Source organism: Ruditapes philippinarum, unplaced genomic scaffold, assembly GCF_026571515.1.
Source record: "Ruditapes philippinarum isolate M1 unplaced genomic scaffold, ASM2657151v2 ctg1306_1_1_1_1, whole genome shotgun sequence".
NCBI lineage: Eukaryota > Metazoa > Mollusca > Bivalvia > Venerida > Veneridae > Ruditapes > Ruditapes philippinarum.
In genome coordinates this window covers 107219-130571 of record NW_026862496.1, presented here as the reverse complement: position 1 = coordinate 130571, position 23353 = coordinate 107219, and the positions used below count along the sequence as shown (strand labels likewise).

At 33.8% G+C, this 23353-nt stretch overlaps 1 protein-coding gene across 2 annotated transcripts; it reads right to left on the bottom strand.

Moving 5' to 3' along the window:
• Nucleotides 1-3541: 3541 nt before the first annotated feature.
• On the bottom strand, nt 3542-23320 carry LOC132719290 (uncharacterized). 2 transcript variants are annotated; one of them, XM_060703045.1, is made up of 11 exons: nt 23048-23320; nt 17035-17257; nt 13698-16284; nt 12373-12523; nt 11516-11705; nt 10358-10451; nt 9147-9302; nt 8601-8707; nt 7932-8114; nt 5339-5579; nt 3542-4744 (listed from the first exon to the last, which is right to left on the bottom strand). In XM_060703045.1, exons 1-11 carry the CDS (start codon nt 23318-23320, stop codon nt 4498-4500), a joined length of 4452 nt encoding a protein of 1483 aa, XP_060559028.1. In that variant the 3' UTR covers nt 3542-4497. The 2 variants fall into 2 exon arrangements, with proteins under 2 accessions (XP_060559028.1, XP_060559029.1); XM_060703046.1 differs by having other exon boundaries at nt 17035-17254.
• Between the last annotated feature and the right edge of the window lie 33 nt (nt 23321-23353).

The window sequence follows — 23353 nt, the reverse complement described above, 5'->3', positions numbered from 1 at the left end:
AATACTGTAACAACATCATCATCATTGTTTTTTTTTGTATTTTGTCAAGGGTCTGTGCAATTTTGCCATGTTAAAATATATTTATGTAAATGTGAGATTTGTTTGTTGTATTTTCTATTTTGTTTGTCTAAAAATGCAAATATGTATTTATAATGAAGTTCCAACATTACGTACTGTTGGTCACTGACTTTGGAACTTATTTGGTATAAATAACAAAATAATGAAATTTGAGAGCTGATCAGTCTGTAGAGACATGCTGGGTTGTCAAACTTTACATTGGTGTAACAAGTTGGTGAAGCTTACAGTTAGATCTCTATATTGAGTAAATTGACAAATAAATTTGTTATTGTTTTTAGTCAAACAGACAATAAACACCTTCTACCCTTCTGTACCATTGCTGGATAGTTTCTACTCATAAATGGAACCAAGGGCCCCAATTCCCTGTTGAGATTGAGCACACAGCAATGAGTGGCAAGAGCAGCAATAGACTAACTTCTTCATATCATCAATACTACACTGCACCAAGAGGCATATCCTACAATGAGGCTATAATCATTACTACAGAAACTACCATGTCTATTTCACTACAAATTTATTACATATGCCTCATTACTTATGTCAGTATACCAATTTACCCTCTCTACATAAACTTGATACTGAGAACAAGTCTTCAAGATCCCTAGCTTAAAACGGTTTCAAGCTTGATGAATCCATCTTCCTGTCGGATAAATTTGTTGGAGGTCTGTAACGTCAGCTTCACTTTCACCAGACAACATAGATAAATAGAGCAGGTTATTTGAGATCTTTTTATTGTTTATAGTTTAACATTTACAATATTCTTAGCATTTTCTATGCCCAAATCAGTTAAAATGATAAAAATTCACATTCAAACATGTTTTAAACAAAATACAATAATAATAATATTAACAAACATTTTTCCCATTACTTAAACTGATTTATGTCAAAAACAAATATATACATAGAACATTGTGTTCCTTCATAAAAATAAAATATCCAAGTCACAACAAATAAGTTAAACTTTCTAATCTGAGTCATGAAAACAATAAATAAATCAGTTTTATTCAAGAGGGCGAGGGATGCAATTTAATTACACATTCACACTCGCACATTTAGTCATAGTATAGTTACTTTGCTTCTACCAGTCAAGCTTAAATGCCCCTTAAATGCATTGTCTCGGCATCTGGGTAGAATACATACTTCAAACAAGAGCACCGCTAGGCGGAGCATTATATGCCCGAAAATGCTTTTTTTTTGAGTAAGGATGAAGCATTTGTAAAACATTACATAAATTAAATAAAGTATTACCTCCTTCAAATAGCAATCCTCCTATAAAGTTTGAACATTGTGGGCCAAATGGAACATAAGTTATGCTCTGGAAACTGTTTTCAGTTTTGAGGTAATAGTGACCTTGAACTTTGACCTTGTGACCCCAAAATCAATAGGGGTCTTCTACCCAATATGGACAATCATCCTTTTGAAGTTTGAACACTTTGGGCTAAATAGAAATTAAATAACGGAATATAAAAAGCTTGCTGTTAAAGCTATATTCAAAACCACTCCAATCAAACCATTGTTACAGTTATGTTATCTACTACATGTACTATACAGCATACTTCTAAATTGAGATAATGGAACCGTGTATGTTTACTTTTAAGTTATTAAATGTTCCTTTTTTTAGAATAATTGAAAGGCAATTTCGGCCTGGTATTTAAAAATTGGTGACACTTTAGAACCACACTATGAAGCAAGGTTAAACACACAAAAAAAAATCAAATTTATTTCATGCTTTTTGATTGACAATAAGTTTTGACAATAAGTGATGAGTGATACAAAAATATCTCACTGGTGAAAATTTATATCTCATTAATAAGTATAAGAGACATATACATTGTACATCTTATCCAATTATTTAGTTGGGGTAAGGTATACAGATTATATAATGGAGTGCTAAAACACACTAAAATGATTTATGAAAGCAAACACTGATGATAACTGAAATTTTTTTAACAAGTGGAATATTTCATTATGCATAACATTTGTCCTGGAAATATTTAATCTTCTACAATTAGGATTACCCTCTGAACATGTGTAACAACAACAACAATAACAACAAAACACACGTTCATACAAACAAGAGAGCCGTGACAACCCTTGATTGCTCATCTAAGTTCCATTGCTAGAAAATGTCATAATTTCTGTAATGCAGAAAGTTATTGAGTCACAATCAGGTGAGGACATTTATAGCATTGTGCCATGATTTATACGAGTATGTAGAAGTCACTAGGCAATGCTTCATGCAAAGTATCTAAGGTAAAGGCCATGTAGTTTACATAAAAAGATTTAAATGTATTTCCCTTTAAACGGCTATGTAAAATAAGTGACCATTTCGCCAATTTTGACTTTAGGAGCATGAATTATGTAACATTTGTAGTGCAAGAAAGTGGTGCTACACACCAAATATCTAAATTTGAAAGTTGCATTTTGTAAAGAAAAGATTTTACAAGTTTTTGAAAGTTTGTTTTCCTTGCAAGTAAATTTAAGTATTATGTACAGTGTACCCAGGTCAGGGCCATTTTTGAGCCCTGAGACATATTTCATATACTCTTAGTCCTCACTTTTGTAGAAGTGCAACAGGCAATGCTCTAGGACATGTAGTTTCAGAGAATTAAATTTAAAATGTATTTTCCCTACAAAGGTCTATGTAAATTAAGTGACTAATATTGAACAGAGGCCATGATTTATGCAACTTTTGTAGAGGACGACAAGGTGATGCAACATGCCAAATATCTAAGCTCTGTTGTTAGCTATTTCGTATAAAAGCTATTGTAAAATAAGCCAATCTGGGACATGTCCTGTTGTTTTTTAACAAGACATGAATTTTTGTTGTTGTTTTTTAACAAGGCATGAATTATGTAACTTTGGTAGAAGTCTACAAGGCAAGGCTAACTTTGGTGCCAAATATCTAAGCTCTTGAAGATGTAGTCGAAGAAAAGGTTTACATACGTTTTACTCTGTGTAAACTTAGTGACCTACAACAGCTACTATACCTATTTTGGTATTAGACTGGAGGCGTTTATGTAACTCTAAGGAGCATTCAAGTGAAGTTTGGTTTAAATCTAGCAGTGTTAACCCATTACCAGATATATACGCCTTTCTACGCCTTTTTCACCCCCCCCCCTTTTTGCGTTCTCAACTGGTGAAAAAATGCCTTATTTAGGCCCCCAAACACTTGTTTTTGTTTGAGAAATGTTGTTTAAAAAATTGACCACTTTTTCAAGAAAATTTTGGACTTGTGGGAGGCTAAAAATGGCCCCAGGTCAATCATAAGGTAACGTGTAACCAATACTGAAAAGCCTTTGACTCTATCTCAATCCATTGAGAAGTGGCAGCACTTTGAAATCAATTTTGATGGAAAAAATCAACGCAAAATAGTGATTTTTGGCAATTTTGAGATGTCCCCTAGTTGCCATGGTAACAGGAAATTTCAGACTAAGCATGTTGTTACAAAGCCGTGAAAGGCAATGGTCCAGTCAACATTTGTGCAAAGTTTGATTAGTATTGAAGCAGTTTTTATAGTTTCATAGCAAGTTGAACTTGAAACAGGACACTTTTCAATGAAAACAGCCATTTTTCACAAAATGCTCATGGGGTAATGGGTTAAAGGGATATATTGTTTATAGAAATTGTGGATAATGTGATAATAGACATCATGATATCACTTAAACGCACCTTTGAGCACTTAGTGCCTGCACGAGAGCAAAACACAAAAAAACCAACTACTGTAAGAAGAATTTTAGTTTCTCAAAACCCACAACATAACAAAAACAGCAACAAAGTAATATATACATGAATTAATATGCATTATCAAATAATTTCTGAACAATATAAAACTTGTACTGACAACCTAGAACTTGCCTTAACAAAATAATTATTGCACTTATATCTATTTACATATATTAAATTCTGTAATATTTATTAGGCTATAATAATACAGTTCAGCTTGCTCAATGCCCCTAAATGCTGAGAGAACTCCACCACGCTAAGCTCCGTATTTATCCTGTTTTCATTTTGGCAGACTTACTAGTGTATGTATTAATCAATTTTAAAAACTGGAAAGCTTACAGCTACATATTTTCAAACATTATTCATAGATAACCTATAAAATTTCTACCTGTAAAGATTTGTCATTCATGATTAATTACTTATTCAACAAAAATGTGTTTCAAAGGACAATAAAACTTGTTATCACTGTAATACTTTTGAAATCAATCTATACATGTATTTGCAAACATGCCATGTAACACTGCAGCATTTAAATATAAAATGTGATTCATAGCAAGCTTTTCTTTTCTAATGACTTGTACAGCATTGCAACATTTTAGTAAAAAAATATATTGCTTTGGATGGTTAAAAAAATAACTGTTTGTAAGTCTATAGATTTCCAAGAACATTTGTCCATAGCTTTTTACCATCATATCAATTCTTTTCATCATATCCAAACATTTCTTCCTCCACTGGTTTAGAAACCCATTTACCAAATCCATTCTCTTTAAATCGTCTCAACATTGTCTCTTTTGCCGACACAAAATCTTGTGCTGCCATCTTAGCCTCGTTATAAGAGTTTACAGAGAGTAAATCTTGCCGACCAAACTTCTCACATAATGACTTGAAACTTGTGAATAAATTATGCTTGGAACAACGTGAGAAAAAACCCTTCTCTATGCTGAAATAAAAACATAAATGTAGTTTGTATTTGAAAAAAAAAATTCATTACAAAAAACTAAATTTAACAATTATTTGGTTTACATTTAACAACACAAACTTTGAATTCCTTATAATTCACCTTTTCAATCACATTTAACCCTGCTAACCTAAAAGCAACTGGAAATAAAGGAAAACTAGAAATGTGTCCATAGCCCCTAGTCTATGGACAGTGTGTCAGCAACACAGCATGAGGATGGACAAGTGCAAATCTTTATGTACCCTCCCTCCTAAGTTGGGGCATAAACACTACCTTTACAAGGACTTAGGTGAATTTACTAAAACAGGTTATAATAATCTCAATTTTGAGATGACTGCACAACAGCTGATTTGTAAGTGTTTATGTTCTATTATAGAAATTTCTTGTAACAAAAATTGAAAAGCAATAATTATGCTCAACACTTCATTATAGATGCAGGTAAAGTTTGGTTTTCTTGTTTTTCATTTTTTTTTTCATCTTTCAATGTTTACTGGTGGAGGGAAACCTCAAATGCCCTTTTGTTCATTATTTAAGATACTAGCTAGCATGCATGAAGATATTATTATAGTTACAAACCTAGTGAAACAAAGTCCCTGTGTACCATCAGTGACTTCCGGTGCATTGTCTCCAAAACACCAATTTATACTGAGAGCTTTAGTTTTCTGTACTTCTCTAGGAGGATCACACGCAGTCACTCTGCCTAACCATGGGTGATTCAGCTTGAAACCTGGCGGTAGCTCACTGTTTACATCCCTGTTACCACGGCCCACTCTACAACACACCGCCCGACATAAATGTCCATGATCATATAATAAACCTGTTACAACAAAAACATAGCAAAAGGTTAAGCATGTAGCGAAAAGGAGGATTTTACCGGTAAATATTCCATATTCACATTAACATATTTACTTACCGGTAAATATTCCATATTCACAATAGACTATTTATAAATTTCATACTAACTGACAAATACATCAAGTTTATTGAGTGTTATATTCATTGATATAAACCGAGTTGTATAATACTTTAGAATTTTTCCTTGGCAACATTTTTTTGCCCTTTTAGTCCAAAATGTATAGCTTTTGTACTGTTGTGTGTTATTTTCACCTTTTCAATCAGTGGCAAAAATATGACTTATTTATGAATTATTGTAACTTACTGTTATATTGACAACATAACAGACATTTTTTAAGAGTATCCAAGGCAGATTACTCTTCCATGGGAAAAAAAACTCTTTAATACAAATTGCATATACTAGTATGCTGCTTATTACATCTGTATTTCTAAATTCTAAAAATAGTTTAAACTGCAATGTAAAATCAAGAAAATATTATCAAATTTTCCATTCAAGTCTTCCTTTTATAGGGCACTGTTTTTAAATTCAAATGTACCACAGACAAACAGTTTATATGTTTTTAAATAGTCATTTTATGATTCTCATAACATACTTTGATCCTTGATTCCAGATTCCTTAAAACATTTCAGTTTTTCTAAATGAAGAATACCTCAGTTGCCCCTCTAAGCATTATTTCAGACAGAAATAGGCACCTGAGTAGAACCACTAACCTTCCATAAGTTCCAGAGAGCTTCATCAAATGAAACAATTCGAAGTCCATAGCAGAACCAAACTAGCAGTGAATAGAGGCAAAAGTGTTTCCCTGTAAGTGGCTATCACCATTTGGCTATGGAAATCACCTAAAAATTACTTGTTGTCTATAAAGCTGTCATTGATTCAGTCCAAACAAGCAAATTCGTTGAATTTATATCCCCCGCCGAGTACTGGTTGTTATTAACACAACAACTGAAGACATAAGGCTTTATTTATATATTAATCATGGCATAAACAGTAATATTCTTTGAACTTGATAAATATTCAGGGCAATAACAGAGCCATAACTTCGAGTTAAAAAGTAAAATCTGGAAATGCCAATGAGATGTATGCATACTACATAACTAATCAAGGTCCATAAATCTGAGTTAAAGGGTCTGACCGGAACAAGCCGACGATATGCGCATCTCCTCTTGATATTGATGATTCCCATAAAGTTTCGTTGAATTCCAGCCAGTAGTTGCAGAGAACTACTCCGGAAACGATTTTTACTCCATATGCATATTGCATAACTAATCAAGGGCCATAACTCTGAGTTAAAGTGTCTGACCGGAACAAGCCGACGATATGCACATCTCCTCTTGGTATTGAAGGTTCCCATAAAGTTTCGTTGAATTCCAGCCAGTAGTTGCAGAGAAGTAGCGCGGAAAAGATTTTTACTCCATATGCATACTGCATAACTAATCAAGGGCCATAACTCTGAGTTAAAGTGTCTGACCGGAACAAGCCGATGATATGCGCATCTCCCGTTAATATTGAAGGTTCCCATAAAGTTTTGTTGAATTCCAGCCAGTAGTTGCAGAGAAGTAGTGCGGAAACAATTTTTACTCTATTTGCATACTACATAACTAATCAAGGGCCATAACTCTGAGTTAAAGTGTCTGACCGGAACAAGCCGACGATATGCGCATCTCCTCTTGATATTGATGATTCCCATAAAGTTTTGTTGAATTCCAGCCAGTAGTTGCAGAGAACTACTCCGGAAATGATTTTTACTCTATATGCATACAGGTACATAACTAATCAAGGGCCATAACTCTGAGTTAAAGGGTCGGACCGGAACAAGCTAGCGATATGCGCATCTCCTCTTGATATTGTTGATTCCCATAAAGTTTCGTTGAATTCCAGCCAGTAGTTGCAGAGAACTAGTCCGGAAACGAAATTCGGACGGACGGAACAACGCCAAAACTATATCCCCCTCCCGATTCCATCGGCGGGGGATAATTACAAATATCCACCCTACATGTACATCAATATATCTAGTATTATTCATCTGTATTTAATGTTCAATAATTGCCTTCTAAATGTTTTTTTCTCACTATCCTTTGTCATCACTGCTAGGAATTATGACAATACAGTAACAGCAGCATAATTTTTTGACACAGCACCTAATTACATTAATATTTTGATTGAGTTTTTATGAATTTTATACATTTTTTTGACAAGTCAACATTTGATTTTTTTTTAAAATGTATTGATAATCAATAAAAAAAAAAAATAATAATAACTACTAATTCTGTCTATTAACAGCTCTAGTTGGCTATAAAAGGTAAACAATACCTAAAGTGAGAGAATCCAAATATATAGGTTCCAGGAAATGACTTAGTAATGCCCCTTGCAAACCCACAACATTCCACCTACAAACTTTATCTGTACAGGACATTGTTCGTAACCTTTCACCCCTCTGTATACCATCAAATGTTTGAACTTTGAACCCTGGCTCTACAGGAATTGTGCCCTCACCTACAATGAAAATCCAAACATACAGTTAGAAATATAGTATAAAGTAACATTTCACCAGATTTGAAGTAAAATACTTAACTTCCAAGTAAAGTGAATAAGTTTTTCATCTCAAATGTGGTATACAATGGAATTTGCACCATTGAAATGTATGTTGTTTTTTTTTACATCAGTTAGTTCATTGATCAACCAACATATTACAGTTTGTAAATTGGTTTAAACATATTTATTCTGAATAGTACATATAATGTACATACAAATAATCAACAAACAAATATTTTTACAAACTGAAAAGGATGAAAACGAATAACAAGTCTTATTGAATTCTTCTCCCTAAGTTTGTAGATTCAAATCAGTAATGAATGTAAAATTTTACGTATTGTCCTTCAGTTTTTTAGATTCAAATCAGTCATGTTGGTAAGAATTTACGAATTGTCAGAATGTTTTGTTAAGTTATCATTCAATACAGTAATGTTACAAATATCATACCTCCTTCAACTTTAGTTCTCAGTAGTCCCTGTACATTGCTAGAGAATGTAGGTTCATGTGGGGGTCGTATACGGGTATCTAACGGCGCTTTAGCTGACTCAACATCCCTGCAGATATAACAAGAAAATAACAGTAAACACATTAATTTCTCTTTTTTGTGAATGTAAGTTTGAGTTTTTTATGTTTTTTCTGAAGAAAGACTTATTCATACATTTAGCTTTTTATGTCTCTTATTCTTTTTGAAAAGTCGCAGTGGGCCGGTGGGTCTAGAGACAGGGAGAGAGAGAGAGATGTGTTCTCACAATGAATGTATTAACATTGACCATCTTAACAACAGGGGTATTGGGTTCCAGTCCAAATGGTGTTACAACCATGTTTCCGCATTCAACACCAGGAAGTGGACTTGAAAGTCCTAAAGTCCAATAATTTCATATGACACTTGTACTTAAAAATCCAAGTAGTCGACTAAAGAGAGGTCCAAATAAGTTTAGTTACAAGTTTTCAGAACAATGAAGCTGAAATGTGTTTAGATTAAACAAAACTTACCTTGGTGAAAATAAAGCTCCATCACCACAAGGTGCTGTAGAGATGTACAGATGGAAGGATATATTTGGTCTTATTTGTAATTTACCCCTGGGAGATTTCTCCAGCATCGGATGGGGTCTATTAGGGTCAAACTCCATAAGCCGTTTATACAAAAACCTGAACAACAAATAAAACCATATCAGTCATCTAGACAAAGAAGTGTCAATAAATGTAAATAAGCACATTCATCCTAAAACATTAAAAGTTTTGTGCAAGCAACATATGGTTCTTACCATTTTTATTCAAAAGAATATTACAATGGTTTTAATTATACAAAACAAAATCTTGCGTACAACTGCTGCAACTTTCTCACTTTTGTTTTTCCTTCACTACATATCATGTGCCAGTATGCAATTAAAACTGACAGACAGACATGGTAGGGTGACAATTACGAAAAAACTAACCTATTTATAAGTGCTATCCGGACCCATTTTTTAAATACAAAAATTGTTCACAAATGTTTGTAGTTTCCAAATCTGCTGGCATAAATTGGCATAAATGGTGGCGAACAGAGAAATCTAAGATGGCGTCCAAGATAATAGCCAAAATTATGAAAAGTATCCACTGTTCTCAGAGATTGATGATCTTGTAAGGTTATTTTAAACTTTACCATCTAAATTAATTACTGATAGTTATGAGTCTTGGTAGATGGCCTAAAATTATGACCTTGAAGGCCTTTCATACAAGTTGGTGGGTGAAACAAAGCATGAATACAAAACCAACCTTTACATTGGAAAGTTTTCAGGTTCAACAAAGGGTGTTTTACATTATAAATTCATTCTGGTGTTATGATCTTGAACAGTTATGATTCTGATGACTTTTGAGAAGTTTCAAGTGAATATTTTCAATTGTTCTTGTAAAAGAACTTGCATGCATGTAAAATATAAACAAGGGCATTTCAAAGTTCAAAAGGGTGTAATTCACTAAAATTCCAGGCCAGAGTTATACCTCCTGAAAAGTTACCTACTTTACTTTAATTTTATGATTTAGTTTGGATCCAAAGGACATCTTTGAAGTTTCAATGGATACCTTTAATAGTTAATGAGATATAGCAATACATCTATAACCTTCAACAAATGTGACATTAATGCTTTTGCCAAGGTGAGATAGCAGCATTTTCATCCAAATTGAATTTGATATATATATAATAAACATTAACAAAGTTAAATTACCTCAAAAATCCACGCCTAGTTATGATCTCAGCATGCGAGTCATTCACTGTGTTACCTTGGAGACTCAATTGTTGCCCTGTGATACACCTGTTACCTGTAACATTATATACAAAATAAATGAATGAATAAATAAATAAATTTTGTTAAAAAAAATATTCTTGTTCTGTTTTAAACACGCACGAAACAGTATTGTATCTGGTACGTACTATAAGATGATTTACTTATCGCCCCTTTTCTTTGTAACGCCATTTGTAATGTCATTTGTAAACGTTGTGTCATGGCGAAATTTTGTCGCAAAATTCGGACCTATATATGAGTCGAAGTCCCGATGTGTCGAACTTTTTACGTAAGTCCCTTGAACTTCGACTTACCGAAGTTCTACTGTAATTATATCATAAATACATTACTGATTTCTATAATTCTTTTTATTTCACATCAATGAACTTCCAGCATTCTGCAAGTTCTGATGTTTGAATTAAATTCTTTGTATTCACTTCAAGAATTCTAGAAAAGCTGTTAAAAATTGATATTGAGTGTACACCATCTAGCCTCATTTTAATATCTCAAGTCAAAATTATCAAATCCAGATTGTTCCATATGTAACCTTATTTTTATTTTCTGAGTCCAAATGCCCTATATCAAATCCATATTGTACTTGAAGTAATTGTTCTTTAATATAATTCAAAACACTGTTGATTTTGAGGTTTTCTTTTATTTAATATAAATTTCCTTAAGAATTAGTGGTGTGAAATAAGAGTTCATTATAAACTGTTTAGCATCCTACTGAGTACTGATACTTTTGGACTCGTACACAGCTGCAAAACCCATATTGGACTCAGCATCTCATCCAATTTAGGTTTATAAGCAACATACACGTCAAATAGAATTCAGTTGTGCACTAAATGTATAATAACCTTATGTTGGTATATTTCTTTATTCCTTTCGTTTTATTTGAAGAGATCACCTTCAAAATGTCACCTTGCCATGATCTCTTGAAGTGTTTCCTATTATAAGGTAATAATTGAAATTTTTTGCCAAACCTGTATCATCCAGTTTTTGACATTTTTCCAAACTTGATTGTTTTTAAACCATTAACACCATATGTTGAAAATAGTTCAAATACATTTCACAATTCACAAGTCAAATTTAAATACACACCTGTTCCTAGACTGACTAAGACACCAACATCGTCTGCTGATCTTTTCATAACTAGTCCAGCTATAACTTTACGTCCAGCAAAAGATTCAGCGGTAATCTGGGATACAAGGGCAGTGAACCCACGGTGAGTGAGCGCAGCAACTGTGTCAAAATGTGTCATATTGGCAGCAGGCACTGGAGGGATAGAGCCCTGAAATATACACATAAATAAATATAATTTTTGTACAAACTAAATTTGAAAAACTATAAGCATCTTATAGCACCTTCCGATATAGACTGGAATATCCAGCTAAAGTGTAATTGTTTACAGACATAACGAGACTCAGCCGAGTTTCCATTTAACAATTTAAAGTTATGCAAGAGCTAAATATTTTTGTCTATGACAACAGCCTGTGTTTGATTTTTTTTCTTGCATATTATGTTTTAAACATATTTTGGAAGAAATTATGAAAACTACTTTTTTCATTTAGCTCTTTTTTCTTATAGCATATTTTGAATTTATTAATTCATTCATAACAGCGAAATAAATTCGTCTGAAGCACTTGATTGACTATGGCAATGACATTATTTACAGCACCCCACTTGTTTTACACAGGGGGTTACAGTATTTTCTTGTACCAGTGTAAACAGTTGTGAATCCTGTCTGATATGCAGGAAATATGTAGGTTTAAGATCTACCATTTCATAATTGCAAGGTGTGAACCTCCACTAAAAATAGCTAATAAAAGTAAGAGGACTTCCGAGTTTGTCCTGACAAGTTTATTCCAAAGACATCCTGTGTTATGTTTACATTATTTAAAATTGTAATTCATTAAATGTATTAATTTAGGATAATAATCAAAACATGCAGTTATTACTGCATTAGATGCTGCATTTTCTGCCTGGAACTGTCCCTCTGCTACCAGTTGCCTCATAGCAATATCACACGCTTCTTTTCTCCCATCTTTCTTGTTATGGCAGGTGACTGATGGGAACTTACGCTTCCCTACAAATGCTGCCATCTCAAAACTGTCAATGACAAACACTCAAAGTATAAAGTTTAACAAGAGAAATATCTAGAGATAAACCATATTATTAGAAAATAAAATATGTAAACTGAATAAATTGCTGGAATCTGTTACATTATCCAATGTCAAGAAACCTTTGGGTTTCTTTTTCTGTTGGGTTTTACATCACACCAAAATAACAGAGGATATATGGCAGCTTTCCAGCTTCAGTGGTGGAGGAAGACCTAAAGTGCCTCTCAGTGTAATATTAAGTACATAAACGGGCACCTCAGTAGAACCACCTACATTACGTGAGCTTGTTGGATAGCTTCCACACATGAAAAGATCTAAAGTACATAGTGGAATTCAAACCTACAGTGGTGAGGGGCAAGTGGTTTGAAGACCTTAACCACTCTGCCATGGGCTCCCCACCTTTGTTTGTTTGTTTGGGTTTTACGTCACACCGACACAGTATAGGTCATATCGCAACGTTCCAGCTTTATTGGTGGAGGATGACCTCAGGTGCCCTTCCGTGCATTATTTCAAGAAGAACGGGCACCTGAGTAGAACCACGGACGTTCCGTAAGCTTGTTGGATAGCTTCCTCACTTGAAAGAATCCATAGTCCCTGTCAGGATTCGAACCCACAGCGGTGAGGGGCATGTGGTTTGAAGTCAACGACCTTAACCACTTGGCCACGGATGCCCCCTCCCCACCTTTAGTTTGGGTCTAACCAAGATAGAAACAAGCTCTATCCTATTAGGCTAAGCAAATGAGACTTGGATTTAGGTCAAGCAGAAATAAAATTTTAGTCATTGACTTTTCTGAGGTCTTTCGTCTTTAGTACCCTTTAAGTTACTTTCCTGTAACAATGACCTCATAATCTTTTGTTCTTTAAATCAAAATTAAAGATAATTTCTAAATGTTTTTATAGATATCAGTCTAATCATAGCTTTATAAAGATTTAAAACATGCATTTTAGGATAGAATTGTGGAAAATAATGTTAAATATAATCTCTCTACAATCACTGGTATATATTATTGACATGTGAAATATAAGCAATCTTAGAAAAGTTTTACATTTTTAAAGTAGAGATAATATTTATGTAAAGTTAACAGACTATATGGTGTATTAAGATTATTGGGTGTCAATAAAAATAAACAACATTGTACATACAAATGTAATATTATTCTTACGTTGGCTTATGTGAAGATCCCTTCCTGTTTAAAACTTCAACTGTAGCAACCATTTTTCGTGACTGGGCATATTCCATCAGAGCACTAACTGGATTCTTGTTTAAAGCATTAAAACTTTCAGTATTGAGCACAAGACCAAGATTTGGTTTTGGGAAATTTTGGGCTTGTTTTGGTACAAGTGCGGGTGTGGACTGAGGCAACTGTAGCCCTAATTTCACAGCTGGTGGGGGTGGTGGTCCTTTAGATTTTGGTTTACCTTCTAAACTTTGTGTAGAAGACTGCAACATCATCTGATCTGATTTTTTGAACACAGTCTGTCTATTTTCACTCCCAAACAAAGAACCAGTCTGCATGAGACTAGACTGGTTAACAGAATGTTCAATTTTACTGTCTGAGCTACGACTTTGAGAGGCAAACTGTCCTAATGAAAACATAGACTTATTCTCTATAGGTTGAGTTAAAGTTTTGTTTGACATAGTATAAGACGTTGTAGAAAATAGTCCACTTGACTGACTTACAGATATCTTATCCTTAAAACTACTTGGAGGTGAAATTTCTGTCTTTTTCAAACTCTTAGATAAAATATCTAATGGTGAAGGTGGCGGACCTTTATTAAATGCACTTTTACTTTGGTTTCTACTACTACTTGACCTGTCGGAAGATTGAGACTGTGTCTTAGTTTTAAGGCATTGCATACTTGCTGAACGATTTGGATAGTCTGCATATTTATCTGGTATATCACGTTTAGTAAGTTCTTGAGTAACTGGAGTTGTTCTCATAGAAGTTTGTGATAAAGTCAACTGTGGTTTGCAAGCAGTTTGAAAATTAATTTCCATGTAACTTGACTTGTCACTTTCCTGTTTCTGTGAGGGAATCAGTTTTGTTGTATTTATCAAATTTGGTTCAAATTGAAGAGACATCAAAGGTTGAGGTATTTCCTGACTAAATGGTCCTTGGTTCGACAAATTTCTCTTATCTGACCTATCTAATGGATTAGAATCAAACTTAATGGACATGAGGGACTGAGGGCCACTGTTTTCAGTACGGGTTGAAGAATTGCCATTTCTAACTGGAGGTGGCTTGAACAAAGAGTTGGGACTATGAGAAGTTAATGTCTCACAAGATGGTCTTATATTTTGTCTCAAGTCATTTCCAACCCCATTATTTCCACTTAAATCAGCCCCTTCTTTATTTAAAAGTGCCATTGGTGATGGTGGTGGGCCTTTAAAATTAGGTTTAAGTTTCTTTTCTGTCTGAATATTCTGCTCAAATTTCTTTTGAATATTATTTTTCCCTGTTTTCTTACTAATGTAAGTAACACCTTCATCTGTTATTTTCCACAATTTTGAACTGCCTGACACATACTTCAATGATAAGCATTTTTGCAAAACTTCATCTAAGTGTTCAGGAGGAATATCTGTTTTTCTTTTTAGAACAAATTGGGCAATAGCTTTTAGTTCTTGAAGAACTTTTAAAACTTTATCACAGTCCTCCATATCAAGATCATCAGATTTCATATCATTTTGAACATCATCCGTCAATTGATCTCCAAAAGTATCCTCATCCATCTCTACTTGACTTATCTCATCCTTTGCTTCTAAATCATGTTCAGTATTTACCATAGTTTCCTGTTCCGGTGAATCATTAAGATCATCTGACTTACTATCTTGAGATGCCTGAACTACAGGTGAACCCGAGATCTCACTTAAATCAAGGGCAATATCAAGTATTTGGGGAGTACTCCATGAACCCTGAACATTCTTCTGCACTGGTGTATCTACTTCAGAAGAACTTGCAGATAGTTTTGGTGTGTCTTGGTTTTCTGTATATTCAGAGATGCTGGATTCACTCTTACATGATGTTAATGATTTAACAGCTTGACTTGCAGTAACATCATGTTCTGATGGAAGTTCACTGTCAATATCTTGTCCACTTTTGAAAGAATTATTTGAATCCTCAGATATTGGATCATCTAGATTAAACACATCCCTAAATGTCTTTGGTTTCTTTATACTATCATACTCATGATCATCTTCAAGACTTTCATCATTCTGGTTTCTTACAACATTCCAAGCATGTTTCTTTGCACAAACATTTTCATTAACTAGACCAGTTCCAGAATTACCTGTACACCCAATCATTCCTCCAGAATTCTCTGTTTTAATGGCCGACAATTTTCCATCAAAATTCAACATATCCATTCTTTGTTCAGCATCTTGCTCTTGTTTGTCAAATGTATCTCCATCACATTCAACAGCATCATCATCAAGATCACCATAGTTACCAGTCCCTTCAGAAATGTTATTGTCTTCATACCTTTCATTAATTTCACTTGATCCTTGTGATGAAACATCCATATCATCTTCGGCAGGAAAAAAACCTTCACTTTGTTCATTCTTTATATTACTACAGCCAGCTTCATTTTCTTCTTTCAAATGTGCGCATCCTGAAAATGTCTCAGATCCAAAAAGAGGCTCTGTCTTGAAGAGTTCTCTTTCCTGAAATTCTGGGATACCTTGACCTTGAGAGAAATAGTTACCAGACTGGTTATTCTCTGCTGAAGCACCAAATCCAATGCCTTCTGCACCTGTAATTATATCATGAGGAAAATCTCAGATTTAAGCTACACCTGAAATATTGCCTCCTGTCTGATAATATATATATTTTAACTTCTAATTACATTAAATACATGAAAATATATACAAAAGATAGTGGACATAACGGTAGCCCTTTTATTGTTCACAAAATTAAACCTTTCAATAGATTAGTCTTACCAAAAATAAGAGCTGTAAGAGAAGTACGCTTGACTAATTAAATACTGGACTCAGAAAAGAAAGCCTAAACTATAACAAAAATCAATGATAATATTAATACATTATATATATTTTTGTGTTATACATGTACTATGAAAGCAATTTTTTGAATATCCAATATTTTTCCCATCACATAACATGCATGTGACCATGTCATTGAAAGTGAAACAGAAAATATTTGCAGAAATTTCTATGCTATAATGGAAAAGACAACCATTTGAAATCTGAATACATTTAAAAATAAATATTCTTAACATGAAAAAAGTGACTGACAGCTTTTAATAAAGTATGTTTTCTTGCTTTAGCAAATAATTTTATCTCACAATTTTTACCTCATTTTATTCATTTGAACTTTTAGAAGATCGTCTAATTGTTTTTGAGATAATAAATGAAATGTTGATAACAGAGTATCTGTCTATGTTGACAGCTAATCCTAAATCTTTATAATGGTCACAGGTGAATAACTGACACCAGAAAGATCTCAATAAATCACCCTGATTGGTATATTACAGTAAAATAACTACCTTGACTATACTGAGGTTTCACTTCTGTGACCAAGGCCCATGTTGGTGGTTTCTCTGAAATCTTCTTTATCAATCCCTCTTTTAACATACCATATAGAGTGGTGTTAACCTCACTTGCTCGTGAGCGACCAGTTCCCTTAGCAATTTCAAGAGATTTGCTTGGCTTAGATCTTCCATTTAGATACTCTAGTATCTTATATTTTAGATCTGCATCGTCTTTCTGCTAAAATTAACAATATAACTCATTATTATACATTCTCAAATTTTTTAGAGATTTAAGAGTAACAAAATGAATATAACATTCACAAACCCTTTCATTCTTCTAATATTTCCAATAAAACCTCATCAGCTGTGATTTCTTTGAATGTAGAAATAGAGGTTCTCAAATGACTAAAATGCTAAAAATGCCCAATGTAATATATAAATTTGTAATGATACACTCCTGCCCCCACTGAAAAAAACACAAAAAACGACCCTGCAACAGTTCTTACCAAAATTGAGATAAGATGACTTGTACAGAACAGATGCTTAATGTAGAAAGGATAACAGATCATCTGAGCCGAGTCATGACAAAACTAACATAATGGGTTTGCGACCAGCATGGATCCAGACCAGCCTACGCATCCATTTCTTTACTTGTTATAGGGTCTGTAAGCGAAAAGCATGGATCCTGATCAGACTGTGTGCATGCGCAGGCTGGTCTGGATCCATGCTGGTCGCAAACCCATTATGTTGGTTTTGTCATGACGCAGCTCAATTCTATATTAGACTATATACAAGTTCAAGTCAGCAGAGATTAAGGGAGTGGAGTATGAGTGGAGTATGTTAGTTGCCCTAGAGGTCTGACCATAGTTCAGCTTAATCTAACAGATTGCACTTCTTTGAAAAATTTTTCATTTACTAAAATAAGTTTGAAGATAAGTTTAATTACAATATTCCATAAGGCCATAAAGCCCATGAGGATATACTTTGCATTATAAATGGCAAGACAAGACAGTCTAAAGCATAAATGTACAAAACAATTGAAACAGCGGAGAAGGTTTACAAATAATTGGTATAATTTAAATTTTACAATGAGAAATTTTACAGTGGTTTTTAGAAAAAGATATCTACGCTTCTTTTCAAACAAAATTTCTTTTCAACCAATGTCCTACTCCAACCACAATTTTCTAAATGATTTACAGTCAGCTATCGTTATCTCAACATCGCTTTTCTCCATATTTCGTTATCTTGATGAAATTTTGAAAGTCCCAATTTTCTTTCCTCTATATCTATAATGAATATATTTGTTATCTCGATATTTTTTCTTTCGATAGTTTCAGTATCTTGATGTTATATTTTAGCACCAACAGTTATTTTCACACTATTATCTTTTGTTTATCTCGACTTTTCGTCCGTTTCCCAAAGGTGTGAAAAACACAAAGCAGACGTTAATCACTCATTAGCGCGTGTCACAATGATAATTATGTTTGTAACAAGTCGAGCTGTTAGTTAATCTAATTAGCTATTTATCAACATGTCTAAAATGAGTGAATTTTCCGTAATGTAAAAATATTCTAACACGGTATTTAATTCATTATGACTTTAAAGAGACTCCACTGAGGTTTTTTGACATGACAGGACTGGAAATAATTTTTTCAGATTATTACTCCATTTGATGTAGATCTATACTAATAACTTATGTGCAAAATTTCAGATCATTAGCTCGCTCCGTTTTTTCCAGAATAATTATTATAATAGTGAAAAATGACCCAAAATTGACTCTAATCAAACTGAGAATAGCACAAACATATGATTTTCAATGTATTTCTTGTATATTTCTTAGTTATATTTTATTTATATTTCTGTTTAAAGTGCTCATATTTATAATATATGTGAAAAATTAAAATGTCATGTTTAGGCTTATAAATCCCAGTGGAGTTCCTTTAACATTGCAATATTGTTTCACAACATTGTGGGAAAATGTCGGAAGCTAATAATAATTTGAAAAAACAAGTAAAAATCAGTTTTTGACTGGGTAAAACACTTATAAGTTTATCTTGATATTTTGTTATCTCAATATTTTTGAGGGTCCCGATGACTTTGAGATAACGAGAGTCGACTGTATGTCATTTCAAAGGCCTCAGGGAACTTATTTCAGATGTCAAAGTATTTTAAATGCATATTGCAGTATCGTCTGCAATCAGGAGAACCATGAAATTGATGTTATGTGGTAGGTCATTTATACACACAAGAAATAAGAGGGGTGTTGAACGACTGAGCCATGGAGACACTATAAGATACTGGGATGGGGTCACAGCTGCTGCCATCTTGAAAGCTTATGACTAACTGGAAAGTTTGACATCTGAACCCATACTTGTTTGTGTTAACTGTATAACAGTCAAAGAATTTAGGGCAAGAAAACCACAAGCTTTTTAGGCTAGTGTCTGGTGATATAATACAAAGAAATCAAATATTTGGGTATCCATACTCATTATATATTTCACTCATAGGAACATAGGAACATATTTCTATTTGAAGTACAAGATTATAATTTTCTATGGCACAGTGCAGTTAAATGTAACACAAGGGTCATCAGTGATGACATGTGCAGCCTCATGTTAGCCATATCTCAGCAAAAAATCATTCAACCTAAAAACCTGGGTAATGTGCACAATAATTTGAGTAAAGATCAGATCTGAAAAGTTTCATTGAAATTGCGTTAGTGGTATAACAGAAGTAGTTCAGACAAATTTCAAAATTAAAATTATGAAGAGGTCAAAACTGTAACAAAAATCAATGAAGCAAAAATTTTGAAGAGATGCACAACTAGACATGGTATTGATCATTCCCCTAAAGTTTTAATGAAATTGCACCAGCAGTTTCTGAGAGGTATTCCAGACAAACCTCTGGTTAGCTGGCAACACAAAACAAGAGGGCCATGATGGCCCTTGATCGCTCACCTGACCCATCAAACTCATCGGAGCAATTACCTAGACAAGCATCCTGACCAAGTTTGATGATAATTGAGTCAAAAATGTGACCACTAGAGTGTTAACAAGGATTATCCATATTTGAGCAGTGTGACCTAGTTTTTTACCCAGGTGACCCATATTCGAACTTGACCTAGAAATCATCAAAACAAACTTTCAGACCAATTTACAGGATATTTGGATCAAAACAGTAGCCACTAGAGTGTTAACAAGATTTTTCTATTTTTAGCTCCTGTGACCTAGTTTTTCATCAGAGATGACACATGTTCGAACTCATTCGAGCTATCACCTAGACAAGCATCTTGACCAAGTTTGATGATGATTGAGTCAAAAATGTAACCGCTAGAGTGTTAACAAGATTTTCCTATTTTAGCTCCGGTGATCTAGTTGTTCATTCGAGATGACCCATGTTCAAACTTATCCGAGCTATCACCTAGACAAGCATCCTGACAAAGTTTGATGATGATTGAGGCAAAAATGTGACCTCTAGAGTGTTAACAAGGTATTTCTATTTTTAGCTCCTGTGACCTAGTTTTTCATCCAAGATGACCCATGTTCGAACTCATCTGAGCTATCAACTAGATAATAGAGGTGTCATCGATAAGGATTTTTGTATCGATATATCGGTAATGAATTATCGGCGATACAGCGATATATTGATTGCCAGGATAAATTTTAGCTTTCAAGTCTTTTTAAATATTTCCTAATGACACTGACAAAGCAGTTGTATTTAGACAAATGCAAAAAAGATAAACTATGAAAACTGAACAATTTGTTTCTTTTTTTTATTGTATAGCTATAAATGAAAACTAATGACTAGTAACTATAAAGTTTAAAGCCTTTTCCATTTTACTTTAGTTGTTGTTGTTGCTTTTACGTAGTTGCTCATCGTGCTAAATCCCGTCCTTGCTGTTCCAATTAAGCCGGGTTTAATTGGCAAATTATAGTGTTTAGAACCTGAATAATTATTAAAGTTTAACATTTGTACTCATAATTTTTACAAATAAACACTGACAATTTTTTCTTGGCATTTTCCTTTTTTAAAATCTGAATTGAGGGGTCTTGACATCCACTTAGCATACGATCGAGATTACAACGAAATTAGGCAGCATTTGTTAGAGACACTGGGAGGTAACTTTGGCATTGATTTCCGTTTTCATTTTAGAAATTTATATGTCGCTTTTATTTTGACGTTTTGCGACAGTAAACAGATCTACCAGTTCTATAAAACCTGTTCGCTGAAACTAGTTCTATAAAACCTGTTTGCTGAAGTTTCTTTAGCTAAAAATATATGTGCATTCGATATCCGATATTTCAAAAATGGAATCGATATCGAATCGGATAACAAAGATCGTTGATACACCGATATCGATTGAATCGATGGCACCCCTACTAGATAAGCATCCTGACAAAGTTTGATGATGATTGAGGCAAAAATGTGACCGCTAGAGTGTTAACGAACAAGTGTGGATGGACGATGGACATTCAACGATCCTTAAACTCACCTTTTTTATTCAAGGGCAATAACTCAGGTAAAAAATCATTCAAAACGTGTGTATTATGCACAAGCACTTAACCTACCAATCAATCATGTACAGTTTCATGGAAATTGCATTAGTGGTATAATGGGGAGTATTACAGACAAACTTGATCAACACCCTTTTCATTCAAGTGCCGTAACTGGGCCAAAAATCATTCAACCGGAAAACCTATGCAATATGTCAAGGACTTGAGCTACATATCAATCCTGTAAAGTTTCATTGAAAAATTGCATTTATAAGTGGTATAAGAGGAGTTGTCCGGACAAACTTCAAAAATTAAAATTAAATTATCAAAAGGCCATAACTCTGTTTAAAATTATTGAACTAGAAAATGCTGACGATATGCACATCTCAAATTGGTACTGATCATTCCTGTTTGGATGAAATTGCACGAGTCAGTAGTTTGAGGAGTAGTCGGGACAAGTTTTGTGAGGGTCTGACAGACGGACAGATAGTAGACGGAGAAGTGATCCCTATATGTCGCAACTACTCTGTAAAGGCGACACAAAAATGACAATAATTTTACTTATTCAATTTTTTGACCCAATATTGGTCATCAAATCGACCAAAATAACACCCTGAAATGTTTGAAAAAATCAACATCTAACATCACTCAGGTCTGAATTGGTTAATATAATGGTAATAATTTCCATGTTATTTGCGATTGATGGCCAATTTTTCAGTAATTTTCACCATATTTCTAATGCGTTACTAACGCAGTAAGGGTTTATTTTGCATATTTTGACCGCTTTTTTGTAATTTAAATTGGTTGTTAGTGCCGTTTGAAATGTGCATATTATTTTCTCTGTCAGCTTTACAATATTTACTTTTGAATACATTTTCAAAATTTTCATGAACATTAACAGGAATCTGGAGGCGTGCTGCTTTAATGTCAAACCCTTGCTTGGATTTGACATTAATGGAAGATAGATAGACCCTTCACACCATTATACATGTATTAATCAATTCAGCCCCGAGTGACGATAGATATGTAAAAAAATCAAGTTTTTAATTGCCTTATATCAATGGTCCAAAGTGTCCAGATGTCGGGTTCGAAATGTCAATGGTCCGAAGTGACGTGTTATCTAACATATATGATATGGAATGAGGGACAATATTGGATTATCTTCCCTTGATAAAAACCAAGGTTAACCAAAATGTAAGTAGGTCCAAATATTTGGAATCCTTTGGTTTTATCGTTGAGTTTTATGTAAGACAGGTTGATATGTTTTAATCAATTATTTCCACATGCATCAACAAATATGTAAACAATAAGAAAAAAATGTTTCATTTATGTCAACAGATTCTACATCTTATCGCAATATTTAATCTGAATATTACAAATGATAATAATTAGCCCTAATTAATTCAGTTTGCTACAAAGAAATAGGCGATAAAGTCCGAGTAATCCAATTGCTTAGGACCTATCTATTTATAGGGAGTACTCAGGGGAGGTTATTCACTAATGTCCCCCATTATAAATACAATATGTTAAAGAACCTTTTTGTTTGAGATAATATCCCCAGAAGCACGCCTAGAACGTCGTGTTGCGACTGGCAATGAAGAGACAGCCCCACTCCCAGGCAGAGCCCAAACTGGCGGGGATTCTTCACATTTGACAACACGTCCTTCACGTAGTAATTTGTACAGCTGATTGTTAAGAGACTTTTTTGGTACTCTGAGAGCTTGAATAATTTTCGCAGCAGCTTCCTTCTTCTTAGATTTTGAATTTAAAAACTTTAAAATTCGTTCTTGCAGATCCCTGTCAGCCATTTTGCAAGCGTAGACTGCACTTAAAATCAAGGT